Source organism: Mchenga conophoros, linkage group LG16 (assembly GCF_057382185.1).
Source record: "Mchenga conophoros isolate Kocher_MC1m ecotype Shallow Benthic linkage group LG16, M_conophoros_male_GT1.1, whole genome shotgun sequence".
Classification (NCBI taxonomy): Eukaryota; Metazoa; Chordata; class Actinopteri; order Cichliformes; family Cichlidae; genus Mchenga; species Mchenga conophoros.
The window spans coordinates 35,629,807-35,645,639 of record NC_140541.1 but is presented as its reverse complement, the minus strand read 5'-3'; the positions used below and the strand labels follow the sequence as shown (position 1 = coordinate 35,645,639).

At 38.1% G+C, this 15,833-nt stretch overlaps 1 protein-coding gene across 3 annotated transcripts in view; it reads left to right on the top strand.

The window, feature by feature from the left end:
* The first annotated feature begins 156 nt into the window (after window positions 1-156).
* The window catches only part of dnah7 (dynein, axonemal, heavy chain 7), an 85,140-nt gene continuing 69,463 nt past the window's right edge, over window positions 157-15,833 (top strand). For 2 of the 3 annotated variants that reach the window (XM_085249785.1, XM_085249784.1), the window contains exons 1-19: window positions 244-403; window positions 1,295-1,391; window positions 1,517-1,697; window positions 2,460-2,532; window positions 3,268-3,448; window positions 3,726-3,798; window positions 3,945-4,070; window positions 4,376-4,495; window positions 5,111-5,294; window positions 5,401-5,580; window positions 5,662-5,934; window positions 6,210-6,337; window positions 6,691-6,769; window positions 7,057-7,281; window positions 7,373-7,519; window positions 7,727-7,906; window positions 10,003-10,143; window positions 10,237-10,604; window positions 11,532-11,718. In XM_085249785.1, coding sequence (XP_085105911.1) covers window positions 335-403; window positions 1,295-1,391; window positions 1,517-1,697; window positions 2,460-2,532; window positions 3,268-3,448; window positions 3,726-3,798; window positions 3,945-4,070; window positions 4,376-4,495; window positions 5,111-5,294; window positions 5,401-5,580; window positions 5,662-5,934; window positions 6,210-6,337; window positions 6,691-6,769; window positions 7,057-7,281; window positions 7,373-7,519; window positions 7,727-7,906; window positions 10,003-10,143; window positions 10,237-10,604; window positions 11,532-11,718 — 3,012 coding nt within the window. In that variant the 5' untranslated portion in view covers window positions 244-334. Of the gene's footprint in view, window positions 404-1,294; window positions 1,392-1,516; window positions 1,698-2,459; window positions 2,533-3,267; window positions 3,449-3,725; window positions 3,799-3,944; window positions 4,071-4,375; window positions 4,496-5,110; window positions 5,295-5,400; window positions 5,581-5,661; window positions 5,935-6,209; window positions 6,338-6,690; window positions 6,770-7,056; window positions 7,282-7,372; window positions 7,520-7,726; window positions 7,907-10,002; window positions 10,144-10,236; window positions 10,605-11,531; window positions 11,719-15,833 lie in introns of all 3 variants that reach the window. The other variant, XR_014888986.1, reaches the window with a different exon arrangement.

The following is a 15,833-nucleotide window of genomic DNA, read 5'->3' as shown; positions in this document are numbered from 1 at the left end:
GAAAGGACTCGCTCACCTAAACATTGATGTTGCCAGGGGAGATTAAAGTCTAACAGACCCGCGAGGACTTTCACGACACAACGCGAAACACAGAAACAGTGTTCACGACAGACACAAAAACTCCAGAGAAAAACAAATAAAACGTCAATTATTTTAAATATGAAGCTTTAGATTTTTGTTGCTGTTCTACCCAAACGTCCACGCGCGCGGGTCTTCCTGTTGTCCACAGGTGTTTACGCGAGGTCACCGTTAATCACTTGGCAACTGCCCTAGCAACGGCACAGAGCTTCGGTAAAGAGTTTAGCGGTGGTTTTATGGTTGCTTTGGCACGATTATGAGTTCAGCGAAGAAAAGAAGAACTATCACAGGTAGTCGCTCACTTTTGCCACTGAGTCCAGCACAGGTAAGTTCAGAATACCTGAACTCGAATATCGTCTGTGTTTCTGTGCTGCTAACTGACCGCAACAAAAAAGTTAGGAAGCCGGTGTTAGCGCACTGCGGACGTGAAGTCCAGCCTATGTGTGTAAAGAAGACAAATGAAAGCTTAACCCTGGTTGTTATAGCAAATTATTAAAGTTAATTGTTTTATTTATTCACTTACTTATTTTCAGGTGTATGTGTATGCCTGCTTTCATTTAGGTTAGCTTAGTCTTATTTGTTTTCAGGGGAGGGCGGAGGGGGACTTACCTTGAACTCCTCTCTGTTGTACCATAATAGATTCCAGTATTCTGGAGTCAAATGTCAGAGGTCATTATTATTATTATTATTATTATTATTAACAGTTAAAGCTTGGCTGGTATTGGGTCTTACAACAGGACAGTGATCTGATGCACACCAGTAAACCTCTAACAGAGCGGCTGAAAAAAAAAGAATCCAGGCTCTGCAATGGCCCACTCAAAATTCAAACCTCAACCCACTGAAGTGCTTTTGTTGGATCTTTAAAAAGAGGTGTGCATAAATGACTGGTCTCAGACCTTGCTAAGCAGAACCAACTGTGAAAAGCTGAGTGGACCATAATTACTCCACAATGATGTGAGAGACTGAAAGCCATGCAGAAAACCCTTACTGTTACTTCACATTATTGCTGTTAAATGTGCTTCTGGGGTGTGCTTTTTTTTTTAAAGGGACTGCTTCGAGTCCTGAGGAGACTTTATTTCATATGGCTGTGTATTTAATTTTTTAGAGTTTGTTTTTATTTTTCTGAAGTCTTGTATTTCTGTTAACTCAGCAATTATCTCAATTTCTAATTTATTTTAGTTTTTGATAACTCCAATAACCTCTCTCCACTGCCCAGGTCCTCAGAAAGCAGCCCTGGATGGAAGCAAGACCGTCATTTTCGCTGTTTCCTCTAATCACACAGAAACCTGATGGGACTGAAACAGCTTCAAAACGTGGGTTCATTCCTCTAGGTTTTGAGTTGTTGCCTCTTTTTTTGGATGGTTTTATGCCAGCAGTTTTGTTTTTTTGTTTTTTGTAGCTTTACAGTTTACCTTCCTGAACTGTTTCTGTGCTGTAGGAGATGAGTTAAATGATGAGGCAGGCAGCAGGGCCTTTCAAAGCCATGGCAGACCTCAGAGTCAGTTTGAGGACAGAATGTGGATGCAGAGCCGTTGGACCGCCAAGCGTCGCAGCAGAATCCGCAAAAGCATCAATCGAAAAAACCTGAATCTCAGAAAAAACCTGGTTAAATTTATATGGTGAGTTCACTGTTTATTTCTGGTCCTTTATAAGTACTTATTTGTCTGTTATAGTACAGATATCAATCTGTTTAAAATATAAAGTAAAGCATGTTTATCTCCTCCCAGTGAATGGTGATTTCTTTCACAGTAATACACTAATTCAAACTAAAAAGCAGCTAAAATAAACATTAAATAAACTGCTAAATGGACGGATCTTTATGTCAGATTTCTTTTAACTTTTGCAGAAGCCTGAGAGCAGCCAGTCTGTCTCTTTCTAGCAGCAGTGAGGGTAGCCTGCAAGTGAAAGCACAGCTTTTACTCCACTGCATTATTTTAAAACCTTAGATGCTTTGTTTCTAATTGAAATATGATATCTAAATTATGCTAAGCTTCTAGCAGTATGTAAAGTAATTAAAGTTGCTTTTTTGTGGGCCTGAAAAAAAACATATTACTGGTTTGGTTGTCCAGCATGGAAAAAATGCTCTGCATGCTGACACCGGGCTTTGAGTTTGACATGTGCTGTATGCTTTGGCAGCATGGAAGGGATGTGACTAACCACTTCACCACACATTTATGGATGGTTTTTGCATTAATATTGAATATACATTTTATGTTCTTACTATAAAGTATAATCAGAAAACTTTTTCAAAGGCAATTTTTTACTACAAACCATAACTGAGATTAAAGTATTACGGCTTTAATGTGTTTAATATATGGAAATACTGTTTAATATGATAAAGTGGCATCTGTTTTTACTCTTATTTGCATTTTCTGACTTAGCCGGCAGGAAGAGGAAGAGGAGGAGGAGGAGGAGGAGGATGGCAAAACACCAGAAAGTAGAGACTGTGAAATGGTAAAATTGAACTGTGTGCTTCATGGTCGGTCACTTTTTTTTATTGTGTATATCCTCATTAACAAGATGTTGGACCTGAAGTGTAAAAATTCTGTAACAGAAACAAAAATCCCCATCCAAATGTTTGCAATATGGTGATGTAGTCCCAGCTTCCCCTACACTGACACCCATGCATAGATTTTAATGCACAGATAAAGGATTCAGGTTTAGAGATCATTTATGTAACAAGTTTACTGGAAACAAAATGGTAAACCAAATCCTACAGGGAATTTGTAAAGATGACTTTTTTCTTCAGTTTTTCTTGTTTACTTCGATATCATCTCGGTTGTAGTTTTGAGCAGTTCTTTTTGAAAATCTTTATATAATATAGTAATCATGTTTTCTCAGTTAAGTGCTTGCAGTTGGTAACTGCAGGATTTTTTATTTACTGTGAATGATTTCCTTTACTTAAACATGCATTTTGATTTGGTAGTATAGTAAATGCAAGAAGTAAAAACACATTAATTTGAACTTCCATAGTGGTGCACCTTAAATAAATGAAAACAAGTAATATACTAAGAATATATTGCAGGTCATTCAGAAAGCACGCACAAAGAAAAATGTGCGTGCCCAGTAAAAATGGGATATTCACATGTTGAATCATATCTTTGAGTTGCATATAGGTGCAGAGTGATTCACTGGATATAGATGGATAATTTTATCAACTATTTTTTGGCTTTTTTTTTGTCCTGTCAGAGATATAACTACTACATTGAGAATGGTATAGACCTGGACCATGTGTCACCTCTGGAGGAATCTTGGGTGGAGAGCATTATGAAAAGGGTCTCCCCAAACCTGAGGCGCCACAGCGCATCACTGGAACTGCTGGTTGATGAGATCAAGGAAGACTATTTGCACAGCATCAAGACAGCAATCTGTATTTATTCATATATACTTAATATATATATATACTTTTAATCCGCAAATCATTCTGAGAATTGTTTATGAAATCCAAAACTAATTTATAGTCTTTTTTTATTGGGTTAATATGTTGGGTTAACACAAAACCTGAAGAGTTTAGTAATAATAAGAATAAAGTGGTGTGTGTGTGTGTGTGTGTGTGTGTGTGTGTGTGTGTGTGTGTGTGTGTGTGTGTGTGTGTGTGTGTGTGTGTGTGTGTGTGTGTGTGTGTGTGTGTGTGTGTGTAATTGCAGTGAAATATACATTCAGAGAATCAAAGGAAAGTGACAAAGAGAAAGAAAAAGATCTGCCCCCTCACAGACTAGAGTAAGTCTGCAGGATATTTATTGCATTAAAAACCTCTGCTAATATTCATAAGCAGTAACTACAAGACTAAACAAAATGTTCTAATTGTGTAAAGGCTTGTGGAAAATAGTTTTTTTCCTTACTGGCCCTTTATTGTTTACTGTCAGAGTGGAAAAGGTGCCAAAACCATGGAACAAGTCTTTTGTCCATGCACGCAAGAGGATTGGTGAAAAGCTTTACTCTGTCAACCCCACTGTGCTGAAAATACTCTACCTTTGGCATTTCTCCTTCAAGTGAGTATGGTTGGAAACATGATAGCTTCAAATTAATTTGGTTAAAATGAAATATTTTCTAATTTAGAAACTTTTAAATTACAAATGAATATTTAATTTAGTCACAAGTCCAGTATGCTGAAAATAGACTGTTGTTACTGGTATTTGGAAGCTGTTATGTAATAATTGATGGTGTAAAATATAGATCTCTCTCTGCTTTTTGAAAATTTGTGGCATTGAAACATTGCACCATGTCACAAATGATCAAAAAACAAATGATCAATGTAGAAGAGTCTTGTTTGCCCTGCTTGGCTATCTGGTTACAGAAATCTCCGGCTGATAGATGTAGAGGAGTTCCACTGCAGAAACGAGTCCATAGAGCTTTCTGAGTTTCAGCAGATTGTCGCTCGACATGTTGACAGTGCCAGAGGAGTCCTCCTCCAAGAGTAAGTCTGCTTTGAAATTCCACTGTTTTCGGTTTGAAACGCATTTGGTTGTAAGATGTTTAATGACTTATTTCATGTACTGCCTGTTTCAAATCCACCCACCTCATTTCATTAGGATTTAAATCTGAGCTGACTCAGTATTTTAAAACCCTCCATTACTTATTTTTGAGTCATTTTTTGCAGACTTTATAAGTCACAGTTGAACCAATGGCTAGAAGGTTCCCCTCACAAAGGCCACAGCAGACTATCCCAAAAGTCCTTTGCCTATGCATTTAGGTATGGTGGTGGAGTCGTTGGCATGGTCACAGGAAAAGGTTTCCCTGTTCAAAGCTTGACTGAGGCCCGTCTGTGTGGAATTTTCATGTTCCCCCTATGGTCTGTAGGGGTCTTCACCTTCGTCTCACAGTCAGAAGACATACATGTTAGATTAACAGTTCATTCTAAATAGGCCAGGGTAGATAAAATGCTTAAAGTGAATAGAATAAAGTGCTGTATCAATGTGGCTTGTAGTTAAAGTGCTTTGAGTGGTCAGTTAGACTGTCGGGTATTGACATGTGTGGTTCTCATTAACGTAATGTAATCTTGAAGCTGATGTTGTGTTTCTTTTTGCCCTAGTTGGCTCCTTGAAGTACAGAACATTTACCACCAAGGGTGCAAGCGTGAACTGGTGCCTTTCAAAAGCAACATGACCAAACTAGAATCTTTTTTCAACTGTGTGGCTGCGCTGATGACTTCCCAACTGCAGAATCTTCTAACAGATTCAATCATCGACTATACACACTTAATTTCACAAGATCCGGTAAGAAGAAACTGAGTAAGCTAAAGGGATTTAAATATATTTTGCTTATATTTTATGAGAGGGTGAACACTTTTTTTTTTGGTATCATTTTAATTTGGACACCTAGCGTTCAGAACGAGCCAGTGAGCACTCAGGCTTTGTTCTGCATCTGATCTTGGAGGACAGGGAGATCAAGTTTGAGCCCAACCTCAAAATATATGAGGAGGCCTTCCTAAATGTGTACGAGTTCATGCTCAGATCTGTCAGTGTGATACCTCGTGTGGAAACCAAACTGTACTCTGACTGGGTAAGGAGACAACTCTATATATAGCCCTGTTTAATAGCACGCTTCCCCCTGATTTTTATACCTTACTTTGCTTTTCTCCAGCCAAGCTCACAGTTTGGAAGTACCCTGAAGCCCATCATCCTTCCAGAGGTCCTTCATGCCCACCAGGAGGAGGTAGGCAGGGTATTCTGGGCTGAGTGTGTCAGGCCCAAGGAGTACATCCACAAGTATGATAAATATGCCACACTGGTATCGAGGCAGGCGGAAAAAGATGTGGAGCAGGTCCTCCGTGACCAGCACTCTTTCCAGGAATTTATGGTGCAGGTGCTATACTACCAGAAGCTTATCGATGAGATCCGGTATATGCCTTCCAAGGTAAATGCATTAAAAAAAATCCTTAAACCAAGGTCCCATAACTTACTCTGTAACATTTCATGTTTCCTTCCAGTTATACTGATATATATTTTGCTGAAATAGTGTCAAATCAAAAAAACTAAACAGTGGGAAAGCTTAAAACTAATAATCTAATAATCTAATTCTTAAATCTGTGTTTCTTTGACTGGGCTTATTTAAAAGCTCTTGCATCATTTATCACTGGTCATTTCTTAAATTGTGTTAACTGTGTCACTTATTTATACCATGGATTTTAGGTGGTACGACTTGGCTTGTTTGAGGTCCAGTCCTATAAGCTCATCCAGTCTCTTGTCAAGCGTGCACGGGACATACAGCAGAAACTGGTTACACGGATGCTAGATGACCACCAGAAAGCCAACAAGAAGTTAGTTGGTTCTCTTTTTTTATACTCAGCAAGAGTGTTTTCTCTCTACATCAGCATAGTTCACCAATACATCTGAAGGAAGTTATCATTAAAAAAAAGCTGAGAGGGATTAAGCAGCTTCTGTTTGGCAGATACTACTGAAATATGCATAGGGAAGCTTAAGAGCTGGTCACTCTAAAAGAATACACTGTGTGAAAGTCATAAGGGATGTCGTTTAGTGCTCTTTGTGATTTTCGGCCCCATGTTAGCTGCTCTGTGGTGTTCTCTATTGCCAAGCGGTGCCATAATAAGATTGTAAATCTGTGAAATCCTCCGTATACAGCACTGAATTAATGCCATTCTTCCTCTCACAGGCTCTGTCATGAATTTGAGCAGATTTCAGAGATGGCACTGAGCACACCGCCAGATACTCAAAAGCTGATGGAACTTAAGGTGACTGCACCAAAAAATCACACATACCAGGCTTGTTGCATTATGCCATGCACAATTGTCCTTTACAGATTGTTCACAAAACAGTTATGGTGTGCACTTAACACCAGTCGGTAAGCTTTGTCTTTTATTTCTTTTCTTGTGGTTTTGAGTGTTTTTGGTAGTAGGCCCTCAGCTGAGGCTACAGAAAGCCTGGAAGGTCTTGCATTCCTTCACACTTATGAACTACCTTAGTATGGTTGCTGTACATTTTTTTTAAGATATAAATGACAATTTTTTTTCTTATCCAGGCTTATATTAAAAAGGTGGAGACCACAGAGATGCCTCTTTTGCAACAAAGACTAGCAGACTCTGCCACGCAGTTGTGTTTCCTGGTGGAGTTTGCCACCCTGTCAACACTGGATATGAAGCTCAATACAAAAACAATCCAGTGGTTTAAACGTATGCCATCCATCTTTGAGGAACACCAGCAGATAGTTAGCAAAATGACGGAACAATATCAGAGTGGGCTTAAGGTCTGTGTTTTTCTGTTTCAGTGTATTTTAATGTAGAGAAAACATACTGGTGGCTAAAATACAAGGACATCTTTCCTTACCCTCATTCCAGTTGTACCGTGAGCACTTGTTGCAAGAACTGGACAGCTACAGTAAACAAGTGGAGGAGTTTAAGGCCTTTCGTGAGACAGCCAATCTCAGCAAGTACCTGACAAAAGCTCAGGCCCTCAATACCAAACTGGAGTTAGCTGCTGAAAAGGTATATCACAACTTGTTACCTGTAAGCCTAGAGATATATATCTGTACATTAGTTCACAGGCATTATCTCAGGCTGTATTATGTGTTGATGTCTTATTTATAAATCAACTATGCATCTACTCATTATTTTATCTTTTCTTTCCATGTCTTTGTTTATTTCTGTATTTTACTTCTACTCTTACCTTTTGATCCTTACCTCTGTGGAAAGATTAATGATTTAAATCTAGACGAGGAGGCTTTCGGCTGGTCTGTTTCCCAATATCCAGAGCGGAAGAAGGCGCAGGAAAAGTTGACACTATTCCTGCGCCTCTATGAGACAGCTACTGATTTCATAAAACAGCGTGAGAAGTGGCTGCATGGACCTCTCACCAGTGTGAACCCAGACAAGGTAAAAGCAGTAGAAAAATTACTTTGTATTCAATGCAGGAGTGACTGGGGAGTTTAGGTGACAGATTGAGCTCAGTTCTAATTTTCTGATTTTCATTCATATAACAACGACATTCTCTGTCTTATTTACAGCCTCAGTGGTCCAACAGTAGTATAATAAGGGCATCCAGACCGTCATAAAGATTCAGATTTCTATTTTTTTGTTGAATGGTGCATTTTATCAAGTCCCTGGGAAAAAAAAACAAAAAAAAAACTGAACAAATATAAATGAATAAATAACACAGAGCTTATTTTGTAGTATTGTGAACATTCAAAACAGCTAACTTGGGTAGTTCAATAAGAAAGTGGTTGGTCAGAGTAAGAGTAGACCGAGTAAGAAAGCAATAAGATTAAATCATGAATATAATGTAAAAAAAAAAAATCAAATGAACTTAGTCAACTTTCTTTGTATAACTAAAGCCCTTGAAGGAGCTGATGGATTTTTTTGACTGCATTTTTATCTGTTTGTGCCTTCTTATTTACATAATGACATCACTGCATGTGGTACTTTTTATTATACTCTGATGGTATTAGTATTATTTGCACTGCCATTTCCCTTTTATATTACAGCCATTCTTCCACATACTATATATATATATATATATATGAAAGCAGCAAAGCACTCAGCATTTTTCACTTCACTGATGTTGAGCTCCACAGAGCAGAGCTCCACATGAAACAACGTTTTCTGCTTAAACTCCTTTCCTTTTTTCCTTTTAATGCTTATTTAAGTACTTCTTTCATTAACTACATTCTCAGCTATTATTACTATAAGTACCTCTGTAAGCATTGCTAACACTGCTGCTGCCTCTACTACAATCAATAATTGTACTATTAAAAACACATTGTTAAATCTAGCATTTAATACTTGCAAGCAAACACCCTAAATACTCATAGCAACCATCTACCTTTTCATCTTGTGTTGTGGAAGTTTTCCATTAAATAAAGCCTGCAGATGAGCGGTGAGCAGTAGCTAACATTCTTTAATCAAAACACAAAAGAACAGAAAACCCAAGCTTGTGGAGAGCCTGCATGATCGCGGGGCAGACGGTCAGCAGAGTCTCTTCTGAGTCTAACATGGCTCTCAGTTAAATACCTTCTCCAGGAACAAAAAGCAGTACACAGCTGTTTCACACTTTAAGGTTCACACTCCCTTGCTACCTCCCAGAGTCCTCGAAGAGACAAAAGACTCTTCCTGTGGAGTTGTCTGCTTCCCCCAACTTCCTTACTAGACCCCCACCATTTGTCTTACTGTATGAGTGTGAGACATGTTAGAATCCAGTGGCACCAAGGTATCATACAATGAAATGATGTGATTAGTACATAAGTAAAAGAAATTTCTATACATCTTGGCAACAACAACAGTACAAATCTTGGAATAACCTTTAGCTTTCTGCCTTTATGTCCGTTTGTTTAATGTCTGTGTTCTTTGATTTATAAAAAAATTAAAAAATACATTTTCTTTTTGTGTTATTATAAATCGTGCTGTAGAGTGGAGAGCTAAGTTATGATGTAATGCTAGCAAACATGATTCCTAAGGTCCACACACAGATAGCAAAATCCAAAACTGCAGTTCAGGCCTCCAAGATGGTCAGTCAGCTGACCACAGCTTCAGTCATTCATAATTTTAAACTATAATATGATTTTAAAGAGGGCGTCTATTTTTTAAACACCCTGTAACTGTAGTAATGGAGGAAACTCAAACCTTTTTTTTTTTTGGACTAGGTGGTACACATATGCATATTTCTATTATAAATTTGGGCATTTTAACAAGGGAGTCTAAAGAAATTGACCTTTGGAGCGAGGATGAGAAGACAACTTTATTATTCAGTTTAATGAGTCATTATGACGTAACTTAAGTAGAAAAAGTTATTTAAATTTTTGCTAAAAGTTATTTGAACTTTTGCTAGAAGTTATTATAGCTCTGATGAATAAACATTTGGTGGTACAAAAATATGACATAATAAATATTTTTATTGAATTACTTGATGTGAAATTTTTATAAATTCTATTTATGTCCTGTTGTTATGTAAAAAAATACCCCCATTCCCAAAATAGGTAGAAGGTGATGTTGGCAACTATTGGCGCGCTCTATACAAGCTGGAGAAATCCTTAAGTGAAGTACCCAATGCCCTTAATATAGCAAACACTATAAAGGCTATGGTGGAAGACTTCAAGGAGCACATTCCTATGGTGCAGGTGAGAAATCAAGAGTAAGATTTGGTATTTGACTTTAATACAATATCATTTGAAATTTTGGAAGTAATTTGGACTGGATGTACTTTTTCATAGGTACTGTGTAATCCCGGCCTGCGTAAACGTCACTGGGATGCCATGTCGGACTTGGCTGGCATCTACCTGGAGCCAGCTGATGATCAGGTGTCTGTGTCTAACTTCCTATCAATGCACCTGGAACAGCACTTGAGCAGCTTCGAAGGCATCAGTGAAGCAGCCAGCAAGGAGTACTCACTGGAGAAGGCCATGGAGAAAATGGCCAGTGAGTGGGATCACATGGAGTTTAATCTCCTTAGCTACCGAGAGACGGGCACCTCAATCCTGTCATCGGTGGAAGAAGTGCAGATGCTGTTAGATGATCACATTGTGAAGACACAAACCATGAAAGGCTCACCCTTCATTAAACCTTTTGAAGTGGAAATACGGTGAGAGTCAAGAGGAATTGCTTTTGAGTAATTTTACTTTGCTTGCTTGGAAAATACGTTTGGTGTAATGTTATTAAGGGGAAAATTCCATACACTCACTATTTAGCTGCAATCTGTTGGCAGTCTATGTATTGATTGCTGCAGGGCTCGGCTGAGATTGTGTGGCAAACAGACATCTGTGCCCCACCGCCCTTACTGCTAATGTGAACTTGTTGCATAATTTAGCTGCCAAAATTGACTGTTTCTGTGAGCATCTGTGCTGCCCAAAACACCAACAAAGAAGCCCAGAGATGTACGGCTTATTCATAGATGCTGTGGTGATAGTGAGCTAATGAGTTCTCTCCAGAAGGACTTCACATTTAAACAGATGCCACATGTGGATTAAAGTACCCACAACAATCCCTGCTGAGATCAGAAGAGCTTGAATCATTTTTTTAACCTCTACAGAGAGGTAAAAGGTCTGAAATGATGAACTGAAACAGTTTTATAGGGAAACATTGCATGTCATTGTACAAGTATAATAAGCAGCTATAGAAAATGTCTTATGGATGTTGTGTGAGTTTTCATCAAAGACATGGAAAGCACATGTGTGGTCTTAGTTTAGGCCTGGTCGTGTTTTTTTTTTCTTTTTTAAATAACTGTGATCAGGATGAAGATGACAAATATTATATGTAATCATTGAAAACAAAAACTTTAAAAATCAGTTGGAATTTTTTTTTTAAATGCACCAACCTTTTTTATTTTTGTGAACAATGAAATATTATATAGCAAAGATTGCAAAACAAAACAAAAAAGAATAATAGCATGTAAAGGAATCAGTTTGTCTTTTCCAAAGCTTGAATCTGACCCTCTGCATCTGAGTGCAACATTTTAACTGCAAAATGACTACACATCAGTAAGTAATGTTATTATAATTTTTATCATTAGGGAATGGGAGGGCAAGTTGCTGCTTCTCCAAGAAGTTCTGGACGAGTGGTTAAAGGTGCAGTCTACTTGGCTGTACCTGGAGCCCATATTCAGCTCCCCAGACATCATGGTTCAGATGCCTGAAGAGGGACGCCGATTCACAACTGTTGATAAAACATGGAGAGACATCATGAAACAGGTTTCACTGGTGAGTGTTTTTGATCTAACACTATTGCCTTTGAAAAGCAAAAAAAAAAAAAGACCTGTGTATTTGTACTTGTTCTGTGGTTTGAAATGCAAATATAGCTATAGCGCATCCAACTCAGGACATGTATTTATTACTAGACAGCATACACCTTAAAATTTCAAGTGTTCTACTGTAATCAGATTAAATTCAGCGCATTAACCTGAGCAGGTGGGTCAGCGTGCAGACACATAAACATAAACGCACACTGAGAGATTGTGAGAATATGTAGGAAAAGAACAATGTCAGCCAAATACACCGATACAGCCAAAGCAGAAGGGAGCATTCAGACAGAGGGAATGCGATAAGAGTGAATCAGTCCGAAGCGGATGGAGAACGAGGCAAAAACAACTGAGCGGGGATAGAAAGTGAGTGTTGCAAGAGCATCCTCAAAGAGTTTCCAAAGGGTAATTGGCGTCCTCAGTAGACCTGAAATGAGACACATCAATTTCAGGCAGTGTCCTCCGAAAGCCCAGCCTGACTGCACCATCAAATAAAAATTATGGATTTTGTCTGGAAGGGGCAGGGGTGTATGGAACCACAAAGAAAATGAGGTCACCGAGGGATGGGCAGCCTGCACACAAAGACGCTCATGTGTACACTCTAAGCTGCTTTGATATGTTACACTGTGTTATTGAGCATGCCAGCATAAATACTAAAGCAGTACAGTTTAAACTTAATTTTTTTCCTGTATAATGGAGCTCAGTTTCTAAAGGCTATATGTACTTTTTTCTTTTATTAAAGTAACATATGGCCAAAATGTTGTATCAATATAAGGATTAAAAATTTAATAGAAAATTCTGTAAATAGAAAGATTTGTTGGAGTGAGAGAAAAGGATAGATTATGAAGGCGTGATCAAAAAGTTTGGGGATTGGTTCATTAAAAATCAGAAATTTTACCTCAATAGATTTCAGTGTTTTTCTATTCAAGGTCATGTTTTCAAGACCATCCAGATTGCTTTCAGTGTGGTGGATATTTTTAGATATATTTAGAAATCCTGTTCTGACCACTTGGACTGTGTGTCTGGAATTTGGCTGTAGACCTTAAATTCGTCCAGAGAGCAGCCATCAACTTCAGTATCAAATTTAGCCAGATTTTATTTAAAGGATCATTAGAGCTGGGCCTCCAGCTTCCACCGAGCAGTTTTCAACAGCTTTCAGTTACCGAGCCTGAGTGCGGTGTATCAGATTCAGTTCTGCACCGCGAAATCATACTCCAAAGTAAACCTATGCTCTAAATTGACCTTTCTGCAGTGTCCTGAAGCGTTATGTTGGAAGGAGAGCGTTCATCGTTGCGTTGTATCATGCCACACATACACCACAGTAAAACAATCTGCGCTCAACAACTTGACTTCTTGCCAGATTTGGTTCATTGTAAGTTTGTCAAACAAAAATCAAACTATTTGGAAGCAGTGGAAGAGATGTATCGTCAATATATAGAGTATGAGGTTGGGGAAAAAAATTGGTATGGCATAGTATTATAATATTTTGCATGGGGGATATTGTATATATATTAGTGCATTGAACCAAAGAGAAAGTAGTTCAGCGTGGCACCAGAAAATGATCTTAAACAGATCCCTAAAATTAAATTATTTAAAAAAAAAAATTTTTTTGATAGGGTTTTGATAGGGAATTCCTCTAACTTTTTATAAATGTGAATGTATAGCGCTACCAGTAATGACAAAGGGAAAAAGTGATGAGTGATGAGCTCAAAATCTGTAACTGTCCTCTGCTGCTGTAATACAACCCCAAATCCAGGCAAGCTGCGATGCTGTGTGTAATGTAAATAAAAAAAAAATGCAATGATTCAATGCAAATCTCATAAACACACGTTTTTTTTTCACAGTGCAAGACTGAAAACATAACAAATTTTGTCAGTCTAAACATTTGATATGTTTCTATCTTCTCTTGTGTATAAAATACGTATTTATTTCGAGTCATTGCGTTCTCGTTTATAATTTAACAGTGTCCCAACTTCATTGTAACTGGGGTCATAAATCATTTCAAACAAGAGAGTTCCCCGACAAAATTGTAATTATGGCCATAAAAATTATGTTTTTCTGCTTTTTGTTCTCAAATTTTGTTCATTGCTTAAAGCTCATTTTAATTCACCACCACACGAGGGCCAGTTACAGAAAAATACCTCCTTGGCATGATCTTGTACTGCATCAAAATCTGACAAACAGTACATCCCTTCTCTTTGTCAATAAGACTGATCAGTGATGCATGAAATTAGAATCATCTCAACTACATGCTATGACACGAGTGTGAGCAAAGTCAGATCCTCTGTCCACATCAGGACGTCTTTGCCCAGGTTGTTGTCATCACATCAGCCACTGGGAGTTGCTCAAGATCCACTCATCTTCTAGCACCTTACAGCATCACCATCTTCACTTAATTTTCCTGGTCTTTTTTTATTTTTTTTATTTGCTGCTTGTATTAGTGTGTCACTTACTTTACTATTGCATGCTCAGTTGAAAGTACAAACAGGGTAAATCAATTTAAAAGATTTATTTCTATGAACCTGCTTCCTTTTAACTATGCAGCGCACCACACCCAAGTTCCTTTGAGTGAGTGAAGAAGGAGAGAAACAGCTTACCTATGAGCACAAAGAGAAGACGACTGGCATAGTGTTTATTAATATAACCACATATATAGATATACCTCTAATAAACCTGAGAATGAGCTAGTAAACTAGCCAAAGACTAGTTCACACTCATATTGTGTAATAAAGGACAACACAATTTTTGTCCTGGATGTGTGTTATTTTTTTAAGACCTGCTATATCAGCTGGGAACACTTCCCACCCTTTGTGGGTGCATAGGAATCTACATTACCTCACAGTACCTCCATAAAGCAATATTAGCATTTCAACATAAAATATAAAAATAGACCTGTTATTACAATGTACTCCTAAAGAATGGACCAAAATCACAAATGTGAAGATTCATAGTTCATCAATCAGGAACACTTTGTCAGAATAATTACATGCTGACAGAAATGCAATCAAATGTGCCTTGTCTTTGCAATTGAGCTTGAACGTCTGATTTAGGCTTTCATTTCTCGGTTACTGTATTTTAAAATTGTATCTTTTGGCCTGATTTAAGAAAGGAAAAAACACGATCTAGAACAGTTTAAACCTCTCATTGTTTAAATGTTACTTTCACTATATTTGTAGGAAACAAAACCTTGGGAAAACTGCCTATACTTAGCACATTTTACAAAGTCAAGAGCAACCACGTGTTAAGGATGACTAAATCATTGCAAATCAGCATAAGGTGATACCGTGTCTGCACCATTTTTACCTTCAAGGTATAATCAGTAATCGTTTTGGCTTTTTCTTTCTTCTACATCCAACATTTGTTTGGCTTCCAGACGTCTCTGTGTCAAACCTTTGATCAAGTTATCCAGCCAGTATATATACTAGATAGCCTTGATGCTTCCTTGTTTTACCTGATAGATTTTTCATGTGCATTACTGTATGGAGCCCCTTACCAGATTTGTTTTCTTTTGGTGCCTGTTTCTTCTTGTACATGACCAGCAATCGGGAGAAATGCCTTGTTCTTCTCTTACTCCATGTTTATGAAATTTTGCACAATTTTGAAAAATTCACAATCTAAGGAGACACAAACACGGGTCATCTGACCAGGAATCAGACCGCGGGCATTGTGATTATGTGTTGTAACCATTAGACCAAATGTTCATCCATGTTTTTTCATGTTGACTCCACACTGGCTCTGCTCCTTCCTGTCTGTTATTTCATTCCTAGAAGATGATATCAGACTTCATTTCAGAACTGCCAAAATCTTCATGTGAGCGGGTTAGAGGTTCACTGTCCAACCTTGGAAATTAGACAGACTTTTTATTTAGACGCTTCCTGGGGGTGACAGCTCCAGAGGATATTGAATTAGTGTACAGATGAGATGATACGAGAGCTGAAATATTTCAAAGGTGCTAGACATGCCTCAGGTGAAATCTCTATTGCTCTCTCCCACCATAGATTTTTCTCTAGACTCTGTGTGACAGGTGGACCTCAGTGTGGAGCATAAAGTGGATTTTGTTAAAGGAAGAAATTGCAG